Source organism: Eschrichtius robustus, chromosome 4 (genome assembly GCF_028021215.1).
Source record: "Eschrichtius robustus isolate mEscRob2 chromosome 4, mEscRob2.pri, whole genome shotgun sequence".
NCBI classification, from domain to species: Eukaryota; Metazoa; Chordata; class Mammalia; order Artiodactyla; family Eschrichtiidae; genus Eschrichtius; species Eschrichtius robustus.
The window spans coordinates 9,484,146-9,502,071 of record NC_090827.1 but is presented as its reverse complement, the minus strand read 5'-3'; the positions used below and the strand labels follow the sequence as shown (position 1 = coordinate 9,502,071).

Genomic DNA, 17,926 nt, shown 5'->3' with positions numbered 1-17,926 from the left:
AAGCAGAAGAAAAGACCAAATGGGGGTGGAGGGAGCCAAGAGAAGTGAAGGAGGGGGAGAGGGAGAGAGGGGGAGAGGGAGGGAGAGGGAGGGAGGGAGGGGGAGAGAGAGGGAGAGAGACAGAGAGAGAGAGCGTGCAAAAACGAGCCAGAGACCCAGAAAGAAACAGACTGAGAGAACAACATAGACAGTACCACCCCTAGATCAATCAGTACAGTAGAACAGGGAAATAAATTAATAAAAGCTACATTAGGAAAGGCTACATTAATAAAGGAAGCATGCTTGAAGCATCTCCAAGTGGGAAGCCTAAAGACAGTAGTAACAGTGCTGAAACGAAGAAGCAACAATCCCAGAAAGAACAAGAACATTTTAGAACCTACAAAAAAGGAAGTGCAGACCAGGCAGTCCTTGGTGAGGGGGACACTCATATCAGAAAAAGTGTTCTCATTTCTATACATTTCTAACATTTTTATGTTTAAAATAACTGCAAATAAAATGTTGTTCTTATTCTAGCGTACCAGTCTCAACAAATATTTTAATCATCTTCCTAAAGCCCTAAATTGAAGACATTCCCTCTAGGGGAGTGCCTGTACATATACGTGTATGCGTGTGAGGGCACCGATGAACTAGTTAGATTATTTGTAACCTAAGTGCCTATTATACCACCTATTTCACCCTAAGTGGGGAAACTCCTGAATGGTAGCTGAGTTTAACTTAATCTGTATATGCCACAGGGTCTCAAAGAGTATCTGAAAACAAGATATTTCTTCTGAAATTTTGAGCTCTTATAAAAATGTTTCAGTGTATTTTCTTTTTCCAAGTAACAATCTGAAGAATACCACCATGTTAGTAATCCAGTCCTTCTGGGTTAACTCCTTAAAGGTCTCCCTTGCTGTATTTAAGTCCAAATGAACAGACGTCGTTTCTCCAGCGCTTCTGTGGAAGGAAGGTAAATGAAAACTGGGTGAATAAGTAAATGAAAAAGGACACTTCAAAATTAAATATTTTATTAGATTCTTTATCCAGATGAAAAGTTTCTTCTCAAGCTTGCTTCATTTTAATAAAATTACTTTTTTCTCACCTTTTCAGTAACTATAAACATGTGGCTGAATACAAACACAATTGAAAACATAGCTGACAAAATATGATTATTTCTGAAATGTCAAAAAATATCAAGGCTGCATTAACAATACATATGCTATCAGACTGTACATCAGATATTGTCTTATCTTAAATGAGTAATCAATAAATATTTATTTTCCAGTACAAAAAAAAAAAAAAATAGCCACAGAAAAAAGGTAAAGGTTTTTCTCGTTTTCCAGCTACATGAACTATAAGCAGGGACCAAAAAAAGGGGTTCCAGAGCAGTAAATTTTTAGTAATCAAAGAGGAAATTACTAATGAAATGTCTATCTTAACTCAAGAATTACATTTATACTGGACTGAATATATTGTCTAAAAACAGACCCATTCTTTGTGAAATAACACATATATTTAGTGTCTGAAAACAGAAAAAGTTCTTTTAAATAAGTATTATATCAATATTTAGGAAAAGAAGTACAAAGTCATTCTTTCATAATACTTAAAAATTCAAAGAAACCTTAGTATCTAGCAATAAGGAAGTAATCAAATAATTTAAGGTATGTCCTTCCCATGGAATACCATGCAACCATTAAAATGATATTATGGGGAAATACTGAATAATATAAAAATTGAATAAAATGGAAAAATGGGCAAATGTATTAAGTGTGAAGAAATGTATAAAACAATATAATCCCATTTTTTGTAAAACAACAGATTTGCATAAAAAAGACATTTATACAAACACTAGCTGTTACACTTAAGTGGTGAATTCTGATTTTCATTTTCTTTTTGTTTCATGTCTTTTTTTTTTTGACATTTTCTACAGCAAGCATATATGTGCTTTTGTAGGAAAAAAAAAAGGTAATTTTTAAAAAGAGATAAAGACATAGATAATTATTTTACCCTCAAACCATTTTCTTTACCACCTTTCACAGTTTTTTAAATTGAGATATAATTGACACATAACATTATATTAGTTTCAGGTATGTACAACATAATGCACTGATATATGTACAGCATATATTGTGAAATGATCACCACAAGTCTAGTTAATATTCATCACCACACATACTTACAAATTTTTTTTCTTGTGATGAGAACTTGTAAGATCTATTCTCTTAGCAACTTTCAAATACACAATACAGTATTATTAACATAGTCACCATGCTATCTATACGTAGTGTTTTCAACAGAATCTTAAATTTATTATATATATTACCTTTCCCTTAAAAAACTTCCAGCCAGACATGCAGGAGATGAAAATACCTCTCTGATTTCCCTATATTAGGAATAAGACGGTGGTTAAAACAAATCAGAATGTGCCTCCTTGTAGGAGGAGACATGATCAGTTGTCCTTCAAACTCCTCCCTCCATCTCCAATTTATCTGCATATTGCCATGGGCATCTGAAAGTCTCATTTGCGAAATCTCAAAATTTCAGAGGCAAACATGGGAAATAAAAAGATATGTACTCAGAGAAGCCAGAGGGGAAGAGGATACGGCTTGACCTAGGGTATTTTCTCGGACAAATAAAACACTCCCAACCCACCCAGCTTTCCAAGCCCTACTTATTTCTATTCCACTGCAGTAGAAACAAAAAAAATTACCAGAAATTAAAGGTGGGGATGTATGCTCAATTTTGTCATAGAAGCACTTGCACAAATAGTTCTTGACCATTTGTGCTCTGCATGATGCAGCTATTTGGTATAACTACTTTCCAGAATTAGGAAGCCATACCTAAAAATGTCTCTAAAAGGAAATGCCTGTATAAATGAGTATAATTTGTACAGGTGGTAGGAGTCCTAACATTGACAGTAAGGTTGCCTAAGCTGTTCAGCTGTGAATAACAGCTCAACAAACAAGAGGCTCTCAAGTCAACGAGGGTTGAGAAACTGTAGACTATATTTCCTGCTCAGTGTCACAATTAAACACATCAAAGGCCCAGAGAAGTCCTGCAGTAAAAAAAAGACGCCCCCAAGGAGCTTACATGCTAAATTGTATGTGTCAACTTGGCTAGGCCATGGTACCCAGAGATTTGATCAGACACCAATCTAGATGTTGCTGTGAAGGTATTTTTTAGAGGAGATTAACATTCAAATCAGTAGACTGTGAGAAAAGCAGATTACCCTCCATAATGTGGGTGGGCCTCATCCAATCAGTTAAAGGCCTTAAGAGAAAAAGTCTAAGGTCTCCAGAGGAAGAGGGAATTCTGCCTCCAGACTGCCTTGAGACTCAAGCTGCAATATCAACTCTTCCCTGGGTCTCCAGCCTGCTGTCCTGCCTCACAGATTTTGTACTTGCCATCCCCTACAACTGCATGAGCCAATTCCTTAAAATCTCTCCCCACCACCCTCAAACACACCCTATTGGTTCTGTTTCTCTGCAGATCTCTGACTAATGGACCACTAGTGGACCACAAAATCTCACATCTCTGTATTGTGCACAGCCAGCTGGGGAAACACTGCTTTAGAGAGCTATCTGAGCAGACAGACCCTTAGGGTGTACCTCTTTGTATTCTGCCACTGTTTAGTCCCCACGTCAGCAATCCATCTCTTTACAGTGCCTTTATTCAAGGTAGGAATTTTCCTCCTCAGATTAACATAGGAATTCTGTAAACAAACAAAATAGTAAAATACAGTAACTCAGACACCACAGAAATAGGTATCCAACTCTTAGGCACGTTCTAAGGATAGAGTAATACTAAGCATGGATAACACAGCTCTGCAAAAATCATAAAGTAAGATTCTACCAAGGAACAATCAATTATTTGCCTGGTTGCCCATTTCTTGTCTAAGGGTGCTTAGATCCAAAGTAAGTTTCTCTGAATGCCCCAACGCCGAACGCTTTATACGGGTATGGTCAGATTAAACTGAACATCAGACAGCTTTGAGTGGAGAGATCCTAAAAGGACTGGGTACAGAAGTGGCAGGGACTCAGTCTGCCTTGGTGGAGTAGGGTACGGGGGTTACGGGCTGATTATTCATAAGACTATAAACCTCGGGTCTTTTCTAGGATTGGCTGGCAAAGTCACTTCAGAATATCAACCTGTTGGTTCACTAGCACCCTGACCAAAATGCCCTTGGCAAGGAGCCTCCCGAAAGGTCAGCAGAGTCTAAGGAAATCACACGTATTTGACGTACACTAAGGGCAAATCTGCTGACTTCTGTGAGTAAATACGTATGTAGTTTAGACAATAAAGGATCGATAACACCTAACCATTCCCCAAACTCAGCCTAGTAACCTGATGATTTTGGAATTCACCAAATCTAGATTCTAGAACCTTCTGTTTTGCTTAAAATACCAAGTTATAAAACTTCTAGAGATCTATTTTTACCTTTTTTTCCACCCAAAGCAAAATGCTTTGATCTCCTCCAGCAATCATTATTAACTCCTTTTCCGAGGTACGGCTTTCTGAAAGGGATTTACAAAAAATAAGAGTTTAGAAACTCATCTGATACAAATATACACGCTCAGCCTAAATCATTTTAGATTCTTCTTAAACTGAGTCCTTTTATCTTTCTGACAGACAAAGACTCAGTACATTTCCTACCGATAAAGCGGAAATACGTATCTACTTCAGGGTAAAGTCTAGTTAGCAAACATAGATGATTCACAAGGTCGGCAACGTGGTATCAGTTTGATACACATAATTAATATAAATGCTTATATATACAACACAGTCAAACAAATATCTGATTAGTTAACTGTTCCCTGGTTTAATTCAGCGCCTCTTACAAAAACCCATATGATTCTACAACTCAAGATTTCTACAACTCAACGACTACTGGCTGTGAAGAATGTAAGTACTTCAAAAGCCTATGCTAGGGGTTATAAGAAATCAGATATAATACTTGATCTGCTTAAGGAAATAACCCGACTGTTCATTTCCCCAGAAGAACTGAGAGAATTTTGGTACTTCCGGTCACCACTAAGCTTTCAGAAACAAGTGACCCAAGGGCTCCGAGGCACTTCTACAGTGGAACGTTTCAGAGCTAAGGCTCTAAAGTTCCACAGGGCACAGTTCACGTGTCCAGCCACAACCCTTCACAGGCTAACCTTCTGCCCTCCAAGTCTCTGCACCCTCCAGCAAAAGAGGACTGAGAGTACACATCTCCTGGAACTGTTTAAGGGCCGGTGAGTTAGGCACAGTTTACAGTGCCTGGCATATGTCAGCTGCTCATCATTCTGAGGGTTTTATATGATTATGAGTCATTTTAATCAGGTAAGAAAAACAATCACTATGGCATTAATAGGTCCCTTGAAAACTGGAATCAGAGGCTGCATAGGCCTCTGAACCCATATAGTCTATTTTACGTTGTGTCATTTTAAATCCACATTAATCTTAACTTGAAGCGCTAAGGGACAACTAATGGTTATTTCGACTTGATAAATTAGATTGGCTGTGTTACGCTGTTTACAAGTAAACGAATGAAAGCAATGTTTAGAAAACCTCCCTTCACAGTCATACATTTCTTTTCTTGCCCACATTACACGCTTACGACAATCAGTTTCTCAACCAAGGTATTCATGTCAAATCCTGTGCTCCTAAAGAATTTACCAAATGTGAGTTCTTCATTTGATGGCGATTTCATGGGATGTGGTATCAGTTGATTGTGTGTTCCACCGCTTCCCAGTTGTCCTTCTTTTCCAGAACCAAAAGAAAAGACCTTCCCCAAATCAGAAACATAGGCAAGTGTGTGCTGCCTATTAAATGAAAGCACATACGGTCAGTTCTCAATTATCCACAATGATTAGAGTATGCAGCAATCTGGTGAACTGAAGAAATTACGCTACTCAGTCAGTGAAACCAGCTAAGCAATCTCCAATGTACGACTTAGCCGTCTAGAAAGTAAGACGCCGCTAATGTGTGGCTGAGATGATTTTGGAACCGCTAAGTGTGCTGAGGGCCATGACACTGCACCCTGGCAAATGACGTTCCCTTCGTCAGAACAAGCACCACCTCTTGCCTTCTACTCCTTTTTTAGGCCTTGGCTTGAGTCACCACCTTCTGGAAGCCATCTCTGAGTCCCTCCCCTCCCCAGCCTAGGAGATAGCATTAGGTGATCCTCCCTGAGCTCTATTTCCCAAAGACCTTTATCATGCTGATTTTCTTACTGATTTGCTTGATGGCCTCTCCTACTATACAGATGTAAAAGGAAAGAATTTGGCCTTACTCTGAGGTCTGGCCTTTGTCCTCACTGCCTGGGAGGTAATGTCTAAACCCTCAGAAGTTTCCAAGCGATAGGAGTGTCTCTGTTATTCACGGTAGGCCCGCCCCTAAGACCACACCTAATAGTTTATCCAGGTGGCTCCTGGAAGCCCCTCCAGCTGTATGTAAGCCCAACCTCTCCGGTACACAGAGGCTGGAGGCTGAGTTCAACCACATGGGCAATAATTCAATCAATCATGACTAAAACAACCCCAAAACAACCCTGGACTTGGGTGAGCTTCCCTGGTTGGCAGTATTCTTCAGTCATGTATCAGGCTGGGAGAAGGTAACACGGCCCGTGGCTCCAAGGGGAGTGGACACCAGAAGCTCCTCATTTGGACCCCTTCTAGACTCTGTCTTATGCATCTCTTCCTTTGACTGGTTCTAACTTGTATCCTCCTCTTGTAATAAAAGTGACCGTCAGTGTAATAGCTTTCAGTGAGTCTCTTGTCTTTCCAGTGAATTCTCCTGTGTTAGTAGGGGTACTGCCGCCTGGTTTGCAGTAAGACATTTCTAAGGTGAGGACTCCTTCTGGAACATGCACTACTCGGAGGAATGTATGTTACGAAAAATCCAAAGTGGTGACAATGTTCCTTTGGTTAATGCAGAGATGGAGTGATGATATCAATGAATGAACCTTTCTAACTCATGTTTGTTCATTTTTTTCCAAATAAATGATAACTTTTTTTTAAGATAAAAGTGCATTCGAACAGTTACAAAGGTATTTCACTAAAGGACCAACAGAAAGTAAATATATTTACACATTAAAAAAAAAAATCAATGAAAGTAAATATGTATAGTAAAATATTTATTATGATTGTCTAATAATGTAAAATTAAGCATCTTCACCTATCTGAAAATGTTTGATACCTTTATTTCAATCAAAGAAACCTGATGGAAATTTTATTAAACTACCTATCTAAATTTACTGTGCATATCTTACCAATTTTCACTGACACTTCACAACTTACCTTCCACATGCTATCTGGGTCACTCTATTCCCAGCGAGTCCAGTTACCAAACAGGGTCTTAACTCATTCTGTGTTGAATTGTGACCGAGTTGCCCATATTTTCCAGCACCAAAAGTAAACACCAGCCCATCCTAAAGAAAGGGAACTTCATATCAGTTTCTAGAGAAATAGGACACAGAAGTAAACACTCACTGATGCAAAGGCGTCAGTGAAAAATCAATAGAATCACCATCAAAGCAAAGCCCCCCAGTGATCAGACAGTCCTGCATGTGGGAAGTGGTGACCTTTCTTCCCTGGGAAACGCTAGCTGCCCACATCTCCAGGTTCTAGTGCTTTCTCCACTACAAAGTGCTCTCCTGGAGTTACAGTCAGAGACAAGGGTACACGCACCTTTGTAAGCAGGGCAGTGTGAGAGCCACCACAAGCGAGAAAGTCAACCTTCTGATTGTCCAGCACTTCAATAAGGGAAGGAGAATCTTTACCTATGCAAGGGAAAGAAGAGTTCAAGTGACCCAAAGGAAATGGTGAATTTCACACTAGAGTTCCACGCTACTGATAAAATACCCAGACCGCTTCCTCTAGGCCCATTACAACAGCTCCTAACACACTTTGGCAAGAAAGGCTCTGTGTTGGTACATTTAGGTCTAAAAGCAGAGGCGGGCAGTGGTCAAAGGGCCACACTCGGGGGCACTCACCTGTGAAAGTGTCACTTTCACTTCCCAGAGCCCATTCTTCTCTTTTTAACCTGACCTGATTAGGCTTCATTGAAGCATACCTGATATTTCCAAGTCCCATCTAGCATTACCCTTTTAATGAACATAAAGGTTCTTTTTTTCTTTCAAAGTCTCTACTACACTGTCCTTGCCTTACACCACCTCTTCTCTCTTTCACGATTATTTTCTTGTCCAAGCACTTAGAGATTCAGCAAAAATAAGTTCAACTGTCCTTTATTCCTTTTCCTCCTCTGAGTATTTTTCTAACACTGACTTACAGGTTCTCCTGAGTAACTAGCATTGGACCACGTGAGGCAGAAATGCAGCATCTGATCAGTAACTGGGGGGAACGTGTACATTACCACAGCTAATAAAGCAGCAGAGTCTGCCACACCTGAAATCTCTAACAAGGTGTTTGGGGTCATCAGAAATATTGCCAGGGGCTTCCCTGGTGGCGCAGTGGTTGAGAGTCTGCCTGCCAATGCAGGGGACACGGGTTCGAGCCCTGGTCTGGGAAGATCCCACATGCCGCGGACCAACTAGGCCCGTGAGCCACAACTACTGAGCCTGCGCGTCTGGAGCCTGTGCTCCGCAACAAGAGAGGCCACGATAGTGAGAGGCCCGCGCACCGCGATGAAGAGTGGCCCCCACTTGTCGCAGCTAGAGAAAGCCCTCGCACAGAAACGAAGACCCAACACAGCCATAAAAAATAAATAAATTTAAAAATTTTTTTTAAAAAAAAAGAGAAATATTGCCATCTGCTTTGTAGAGGTAGCTCAATAATGCGAATTGTTGTTTTCGTGTGTGTTTACAGATGTAATGAATACCTTATGAGACTAGGATAGGTGAGTTTCTAAATAGAATTTTAGTATCCTTTTGTCCTAATGTAATTGTAATAATAGACATTTAAGTGCACAAGTACCTTGAAGGTCACTTCATCCAAACTCATCACTTTACAGAAAAAGAAAATAAGACCTAGAGAAAAGTAAGTGACTTGGGCAGGCCCTGAAATTAGTTAACTTGAAGTGGGAATCACAGCCCAGGTATTCTGATCCCCAGTCCAATGCTCTTTCCCTTTTTCCCACTCGGCCCGGACACACGTCTCAATCACAGCCATGACCTCCATGCTGTGCATGCACGTCGTTTAGACCGATTCTGCCCTGAAGACAGAGAGAGAACCGGGGAGGTCAGTGCTAATGAAAGTGGGGATCTGAACCATTTTTTGCCAGGGAAGTCTGTGGTACATTCATCTCTTATATGACAAATATATATTTGTTTAGAATATGAATTTGAAAATATGTTTCCATACTGTCAGTGTGGCCCAGGCCCAGCTGCCCACAATCGTTTCTTCCCCACGAGTAAACGTTTCCCGACAGGGATAAGGCCATGCTGTGGGCTTCTCCTGCAGAAATCTGAACCAAGGGGACTCCTGAGAGGTGCTCCACGATCTGCGGTGTAGGGTTCGAGGCAAATTTTCTTCCAACTCCAAGCTGGCCGTCTAAGTTCCTTCCCCACGCAAAAAGCTCACCACCTCGACGTAAACAGAGAAAACGCTGTCTTAGTAAGTTTAAAATGCAGCAGACATCACCCTAGGACATTATGTGCTATCCATACTGTACCATCGTGATCTCCTCCATTCAAACTGACAAGACTGCTCAGATCCTCTCATGTCTCGGTCAGAAAAACCAGAAGAACCTTCCCTTTAGCAATGACAGTTACAATTCCTTACCTCTTACCTCCAAGGGTAGTGCTATGAACTGAATGTCTGTGTCCCCCCGCAAAACTCCTACGCTGAAATCCTAACCCTCAGTGTGACGGTATTAGGAGGTGAGGCCTTTGGGCGGTGACTAGAATTAGATGAGATCGCGAGGTGGGGGGCACTCACGAATGGGGTTAACGCCCTTATAAATGGGTCCCCAGAGAGCTCCCTCGCCCTCTCCACCTGTGAGAAAACTGGCCCTCACTAGACACCGAACCTGCTGGAACCCTGACTTTGGACTCCTACCTCCAGAACCGTGAGAAATGAATTTCTGCTGTTTAAGCCACCCAGTCTACTTTTGTTATAGCAGCCCGAACGGACGAAGAATAAAGTTATCTGAATATATTATAATAAAATTCAAGAAACACTTATGTTAAAAATCCCACAGGATGGGCCCATGAAAGATAGAAACATTCTACATTTGGGAAAATAAAACCTAAAACTACTTTTCTTTGTTTCTCTCTCCCAAGTGCCTTAAGACGCTAAATAAACACCTTAAAGATACACTGAAAACTGCAGCACAGCATTTTGAAAGAGTGAGCATCTTCTTCCATTAATTGAATATATGGAACATATTTTTATTTTACTTATTTATTTTTAAAATTTTTATTGGAGCATAGTTGATTTACAATGTTGTGTTAGTTTCAGGTGTACAGCAAAGTGAATCAGTCATACCTACACATATTGGATCATATTTTTAAAGAAAAATTCTTAGATATTATCTAATAAAGATGACAGTACCTAATGGAGTATCTAAAAAAAAATATTGGAGATGTAATGTTTACTGAGCAGGACCTGGTGGGAGACAGAGGTTTTCCTTCAAACGTAATTATCACATGCCTATCAGCCACCAGGAATATCATGATACTACCGAGAAGGATCAGTAGAGTTCCCTTTCTTGCTTTGCCAACTTTCATTCTTCTAGATTGTGATTTACCAATAATAAACCCTGAACAACCCCTTCGCCCCACATCCCTAGATCCTGGGCTTCTTGAAGGCACAGTGTGTCTGTCTCACCTTCACAACCTCAACATGGTACTTACTCAAAATGAAAGATCTGTTCATAAATGGATGAACTCAAACAACTAGTTTTTTCCAATACAAGTTTTATACACTCGAACCTTAACAGGGCCTTCAGTACAGGTCAAATACTTGACTACTTACTTCCCTTGAATTCCAGCTTTCATTCAGTTTATGTTTATATCCGTCCTACGTATTTAAAAAATTTCCTTGATCCTGAATTCCCCTCTATCGCCTTCCTGTCTTAATTAGGTCAAGTTCTTCAGGAAATACTCCATATTCAGTACTTACCTTCCCTACCATTATGGTATCTGATAAGAAACAGGAAGTAATAAAGGGCTGGGGAGAATCTCTGAATTCAAAAGGTAATGTTAAAACACGTCAGAGGCCTGCAAATTGGCCATAAAAGCAGACCCAAGGGATTCTGAGCTCCTATCATGGGAGCTGGAAAAGCACTAGGAAAAGGGAAGAAAGTTCTGGAAAAGGGTGGACCATGCCTGGTCCTGCTTCCAGAGAGGAGATTTTGATTATTCAAAATATTTTCACTGTTTCATATTTGAAAAATAAAAAAACATGGAACTTTTGAAATAAAGCTCTAGCCCAGGTGCCATGTCACCAAACCGAACTTTCATGCCCCTGTAAATGCTCCACTTGACCAGAAACACAGCATATGCAGTCAGCCAATCCCCAAACACCAAGTCTACTCTGCGCTCTACACTTATTTCCTTGTTCCTTGATCTTGCTAAATGTCAGCCATGCAACCTTAGCCAATCGTGCCCTGTTTCCGCGTTGAGGCTTCTAACACTCTACTGAACTCGCCCTTGCGTTCCAGTGCTTGTGAGGCCCTAGACACTCTCCATCCATGGGCTCTTTTCCCTTAAATAAAGAACATCAAACTCGTTACCAAATCGCTTTAGTTTTGTCATTTGACAGAACAAAAGGTAGGAATAGTAATTATGAAAACCTGAAGATTTTATAGGTCCAAGAATTCTAATTTTGTATCTCCTTTAGTAGTGCTCTAGACCATATCACATTCAAAACCATACTTCTGTCCTGTGACAAAGTGAAGCACATACATTCTACTAGTTCTATACACACACACATTTGCTCCCTCTAAGAAACAAGTAATATTCCAGAAAAGTACCTTTTGAGAGGGCAAGCGAATGATAATCTCCACATGTGATCTGAATTATATTATTTTTTTCTTGTAAAATGCACTGAAACCTGATGAGAGAAAATATATTTTATGTTGATCCCACAATGGAAGTCACAACATTGATGTAAGAATTAACAACTGTATTTAATTAGGATTCAAGCTCAAAACATTAAATTTACTGCTTCACATTCAGCACATATAAAATCATTATAATAATAACATGCTTTAATTAGTGGCTTAAAGGAAAATAATGTGCATTACAAAACTGTGGTAAGATGATTCTAAGACTCTTTTGCAAACAATAATTTTATGATGCAGGAATAATACGAGATGAAAATAACTTCTAATTCATATGATCTACTAGTAAAAAGTCTCACAAATCATTCCATGATAATTCATTTTCTCCCAAGGTTGAAAACTATTTCTGTAAATAGAATTTACAGTATTATTATGAGGGTTAAATGAGTTAATGAATGTGAAAGTCCAGTCTGGGGCTACGTGGACTAACCAATCATTTCCTTTAAATGCCAAAGCAACACATGGTACATGCGATGGGAGACATAAATTGATTTAGAGTTCACTGATAGAATTCACTTGTCCAGAATTCATCATTTACTTAAGATGTCACTGTATAAAGCAAGCAACAAGGATCACGTAAAGGAACATTTTCCTACAAAAATTATGATTGCCTTTTGAGCAAAATTTAAATGATTTTTAATAAAAGAAAAAACCTTCCTTACCTTGCGTGCTCTATGCTATAGTTGTACTCAAATGGTTTTCCATCTGAGGAGAGAACCAGCAGGTGCTCTGCTCCTTGGTCCATGGAATGTATCTTCATTTTTTTCCCTAACTTAATGCACTCTGCAGAGCAAATCCAACCAGGAGCTATCACCATTCTGTTACCCACTATTATTATTCATTGCATTATAATACACTTAAAACACCTGGAAGAAGTTTGCTTTTAGATTCCTGTTTAAGAAGTTCAGAAAGAGAAACTAAATTTGAAGAGCTAGAAATGAAAAAGGCTGTAAGAAAATATATCTTAATTTTTGGACAACACCACTCATTTTAAGAGCAAATATATTGTGTATTCTGAGATACACTCTTTCCCAAAACAAAACAAATAACAATAATAAAGCCCTCGTAATGCTCCATCTAGAAGCCAAGGCCTATATTCTTAAAAGGAGACATTTGGTTTGGGGGGACGATTTTTAAAAAGGATGTTGTTGAAAGAATTGTTATTGGCATTAGTGCATATTTAGCCCCTTCTAAAACTTAAAGATTTAAAATTGTCCACTATGCCATTTACTCTTAATTTGTTCACAGAAAGTAGGATAGATTTGGGACTTTGTTTGTTTTCAGTTCTAACGAAAAAAAATCTATTCATGTAAAAATATCAAAGCACAAAGAACTTCATAATAAAAATGCTAAGAGAACCAAAACAGTTTGGTAATAAAGAAGAAATGGCCCAACAAAGTTTTTTAGAGACCCAGCATTTCAAATCAGTTGAAAAAAAGGAGGGCTTATTCAAAAAAAGGTATTGGGACATCCGGCTAGCCATTTTGGAGAAACAAGTCAATCTAGATCCCCCTACTTCATTCCTTAAATCAAAATAATTTCCAAGTGTATCAAAAATTTTAGGTTTAAAAATAAAATCTTAAAATTAGTATAAAGATGAGTACATTAAAAAAAGAAATTGGATTGTGAATAGCTTTCTAACATAACACAAAATCCATAAGCCTCCTTAAAAGATTGACGAAGTAGACTATAAAATAACCTTAGCTAAAGGCAAGTCGGGGAAAATTTTACAACGTATATGACCGACAAAAGGCTACTCTAACTCAATATTCAAAAACTCTTCCAAATAAATACGAAAAAGATGAACAACTCAATTTTTTAAAAAGCCAGGCAAAGATACGAATGAACAGGCAGTTCACCAAAAAGAAATGCAAATGACCCACAGAAAAAAGATCCTCGACTTCGCTCAAGTTAAAAGTAAAACGAACCAAAGTAAAATATCGTTTTCTTCACTCAACAGAAGGGGCAAATTTTTCAGTTGAGTGTGTGGCCATTTGCTCTCCCGCCCACCCGCAGAATCGGAGCTACGGACACCAGAGATTACCACGGAGAAGCGCAACTGAACGCACTCTTTAAAACGCCTGCAAACATCGTCACTGAGAACAAGATAACGCGAGCGAGGTTCTCCAAAGACTCCAAATAGGAGCGGACCGAAAAAGGGGTCAGTGAGAAACACACTTTGAACAGAAACCAACGACAGAGGAGGGCTGGCGGAGATAAGATGCTGCCGGTACACTCCGTCCGTGCGCTCGGCGGACGGAGCGGTCTACTCCTCGCCACCACCCCGCCAAACTCCACGCCCACCGGCATCGCGGCTGCGAGAGCTCAGGGATGCTGCGCGAGCCAAGCGCGAAACGCCCCCGGGCCGGCGCGCGGCTGCGGGCCCCGCGGACCGCTGCGGCGTCGAGTCCCCGTCTGAATCTCCTTCGCGGGGAGAGAAGGACCGCACGCCCACAAGTCGGGCCACTCTGCGGAGAAGCGTCCCTGCTGGCCCCGACCGCGACCCCGACCCCGCAGGCGCCGACCCCGGCAGCCCACCGCACTCACACCCCCAGCCCGCGGCGGGAGGGCCGAGCGGGCGCTGCGCGGCCCCACTCACTCGGCTTCCTGGCGCCGTCGCTCCCCGCAGGCAGCTGGTGGACCTCGACGCCGGCCCCGCCGCGCTCCAGCACCGCCAGGCGTTCGCGCGTGCAGCACATCTGGCGCGTCGCCTCGGTCCTCCGGGACAGCGCGCCGCAGAGCGGGGCGGCGCTGGGGAAGAGCCAGAGCTTCGCACCCCGCGGCTCCGCGGGCCGGGACGCGGGGACCAGCCCGGACGCCAAGCGCGCGCCGCCGCCGCCCCGCGACTTCCTCCGTGGCCTCCGCTCCATCACCGTGTTCCCGGGATCCACGGCCGTGCCTCCGCTCTCCGGACCTTCGGAAGAGACCGAGCTGTGGCGACGCAAGGAGAGGGTGAGATGGCCGCCCCGAGAGCGCCCACGGGACCCCCGGCGTCGCGGTGCGGAGGCGGAACGAGCGGAACGCGCGGCGGCGTCGAGGAACCGCAGCCTCCCTGCCCCGCCCCTGCCCCGACGCCGGGCTTCCAATGCGCTGTTTGGGGGGCGGAGCCGGCAGTTTCAGAGAGAATCGAAACTGCTTTTTTTTTTTTTTTTTTTTAAAGGGGCGGAATCGAAAAGGAAAGGTAAAGGGAAACTCGATGACTCACGACTGGCTTGGACGGTGGCCAGAGTAAACAGGACGCTGGCCGGTGAAGAGGTGGGTGGGCAGGGCTGAGAAGGTGTCCCCGGGCGGGCAGTGGCCACCTGAACTGGACCAGGTGGCCTTCGAAGAAACACTGCAATTCCACTAGGAGGAGCCCTGACACAGGCGGACGTGCAGAATTTCCAGAAACTATGGTGGCCCGGAGAGCTGAAATTTGTTAAGCATTCTGTTGGGGGCTCTGCCGCAGCCTCGTGGTGAAACTCGTGCGGTCCCACGGCCCACGCTGTGGTGCCTGCAACCACTGATCTGCTGTCTGTCAATAAATCTTTGCCTTTTCTAGAGTATCTTAGGAATGGACTCAAACTTGTGCAGTCTTTTGTGTCTGACTTTTTTCACTTAACATAAGGCTTTTGAGATTCATCCTGCAGTGTTTCATCAGTAGTTCCCTCTTTGTTATTGAGTGGTATTCTATTATATGGATATACCACAATTTCTTTATCCATTTACCAATAGGCAGGCTTTTCAGTCCTTTCCGGTTTGTGGCCACAAAGAACAGAAGTGCTGTGAATACTGTGCACGAGTCTTTGAGTGGATAAATGTTTTCATTTCTTTGGAGTAAATACCTAAAAATGGAACTGCTGTGTCATATGGTAAGTACATGAATATCATTTTAAGAAACTACCAGACTCTTCTAAAGTGCTATATTATTTTGCATTCCGTCCAGCAGTTTTTGGGAGCTCCTGTCCCTCTGTATCCTTGCTGACATTTGGTTTGGTCAGTCTTTTTAATTTTAGCAATCCCGGTGGTCTAGAGTACTATCTTATTGCAGTTTTCATTTCCATTTCCCTAACGATTAATGACGTTTAGCATTTTTTCAGGTGCTTATTAGTGCTGATCTCTGTCTCTCCTCTGTGGTCTGTTCACATCTTTTGCCCATTTATTAATTCGATTGCTTATTATCTAAGGGTTTTTTTATATATAACAGAGTTCTTTTTAAATATTTATTTATTTATTTTATTTGGCTGTGCTGGGTCTTAGTTGCTGCACATGGGATCTTCCTTGCAGCTTGCAGGATCTTTAGTTGCAGCATGTGGGATCTAGTTCCCTGACCAGGGATCAAACCAGGGCCCCCTGCATTGGGAGCGGGGAGTCTTAACCACTGGACCATCACGGAAGTCCCTATAATAGAACTCTTTACGTTACATATAAAGTCCTTTGTTAGACATATGTTTTGAAATGTTTCCTACCAGTCTGTGGCTTGCCTTTTAATTTTATTAAAAATGTCATTTGAACTAACACAATATTGTAATGCAACTATACTTCAATTAAAAAAAAAGGTATGATAAAACTAAAACAAAAAAATAAATAAAATTACATGAAAAAATGTCATTTGAAGAGCTTAAGTTTTAATTTTGATGCAGTTTATTCATTTTTTCTTCTTTATCCATTTTTTTCTCTTACATAGTTCGTGCCTTTTTTGTCTTACTTAAGAAATCTTTGCTTGACCCAAGGTAACAAAGATTTTCTTATATGTTATCTTCTAGAAGTTTTATAGCTTTAGGTCTTTGTTACATTTCAAATGAATTATTCTTTATGATGTGAGGTAAGGGAAGAGGTTCTTTTTTTTTTTCTTATTGATTTCCAACTGTTCCAGTTTGCCTTTACTCACTGAATTGCCTTGGTGTCTTTGTCAAAACTGTTGGCTATATGTGATTCGATTTACTTCTGGACTTTTTATTGTGTTCCATTATCTGTATGTCCATTTTTTTTTTTTTTATGAATTTATTTATTTATTTATTTATGGCTGCATTGGGTCTTCGTTGCTGCGTGCGGCCTTTCTCTAGTTGCAGCGAGCAGGGGCTACTCTTCGTTGTGGTGTGCGGGCTTCTTATTACGGTGGCTTCTCTTGTTGAGGAGCACAGGCTCTAGGTGCATGGGCTTCAGTAGTTGTGGCACGTGGGTTCAGTAGTTGTGGCTCGTGGGCTCTAGAGCGCAGGCTCAGTAGTTGTGGTGCACGGGCTTAGTTGCTCCGCGGCATGTGGGATCTTACTAGACCAGGGCTCTAACCCATGTCCTCTGCATTGGCAGGTGGATTCTTAACCACTGCGCCACCAGGGAAGTCCTGTATGTCCATTTTTACTCCAGTACCACACTGCCTTGATTACTGTAGATTCTAATTAAGTCTCAAAATCAGTTCACTCAACTGTTCCACCATGGTCCTTCTTCAATGTTGTTCTGGCTATTTTAGGCCCTTTGCATTTCCATATACATTTTAAGATCAGTTTATCAATTTCTACAAAACAGACTGCAAGGATTTTGAAACTGCACTAAATTAGGTCAGTTTCAGAAGAACTGACATGCTGATAATATTGATTCTTCTGTCCATGAGCATGTCTCTCTCCATTAATTTAAAGCTTCTTTAATCTCTTTCAGCAATATTTTCAAGTTTTCAGGAAACAGTTGAACATATTTTGTTAAGTTTATCCTTAAGTATTTCTTATTGTTTGATGATATTGCAAATGGTACTTTAAAAAAATTCAGTGTATGATTGTTGTGAGTATATATAAATGCAATTAATTTTTATATATTGACCTTGAATCCTGACACCTTTCTATATTTACTTAATAGTTCTAGTAGTTTTTTTGTATGGATCCCTTTGAATATCCTACGGATACCCATGTAATTTATAAATAAGATAGCTTTACTGTTTCCTTTCTAATCATTATGCCCTTTCTTT

At 41.1% G+C, this 17,926-nt stretch overlaps 1 protein-coding gene across 3 annotated transcripts in view; it reads right to left on the bottom strand.

Annotated features, from left to right (window-relative positions):
- Window positions 1–15,269, bottom strand: part of HERC5 (HECT and RLD domain containing E3 ubiquitin protein ligase 5) — a 42,349-nt gene extending 27,080 nt beyond the window's left edge. The window contains exons 1-12 of one of the 3 annotated variants that reach the window (XM_068542436.1): window positions 15,194–15,269; window positions 14,588–14,919; window positions 12,651–12,771; window positions 11,899–11,978; window positions 9,285–9,506; window positions 7,653–7,744; window positions 7,263–7,393; window positions 5,641–5,786; window positions 4,417–4,493; window positions 3,588–3,691; window positions 2,303–2,362; window positions 840–936 (exon numbers count right to left, since the gene is read on the bottom strand). In XM_068542436.1, the coding sequence (XP_068398537.1) occupies window positions 840–936; window positions 2,303–2,362; window positions 3,588–3,691; window positions 4,417–4,493; window positions 5,641–5,786; window positions 7,263–7,393; window positions 7,653–7,744; window positions 9,285–9,506; window positions 11,899–11,978; window positions 12,651–12,771; window positions 14,588–14,858 (1,401 nt within the window). In that variant the 5' untranslated portion in view covers window positions 14,859–14,919; window positions 15,194–15,269. Of the gene's footprint in view, window positions 1–839; window positions 937–2,302; window positions 2,363–3,587; window positions 3,692–4,416; window positions 4,494–5,640; window positions 5,787–7,262; window positions 7,394–7,652; window positions 7,745–9,284; window positions 9,507–11,898; window positions 11,979–12,650; window positions 12,772–14,587; window positions 15,022–15,193 lie in introns of those variants that run through there. The other 2 variants (XM_068542438.1, XM_068542439.1) reach the window with 2 other exon arrangements.
- Between the last annotated feature and the right edge of the window lie 2,657 nt (window positions 15,270–17,926).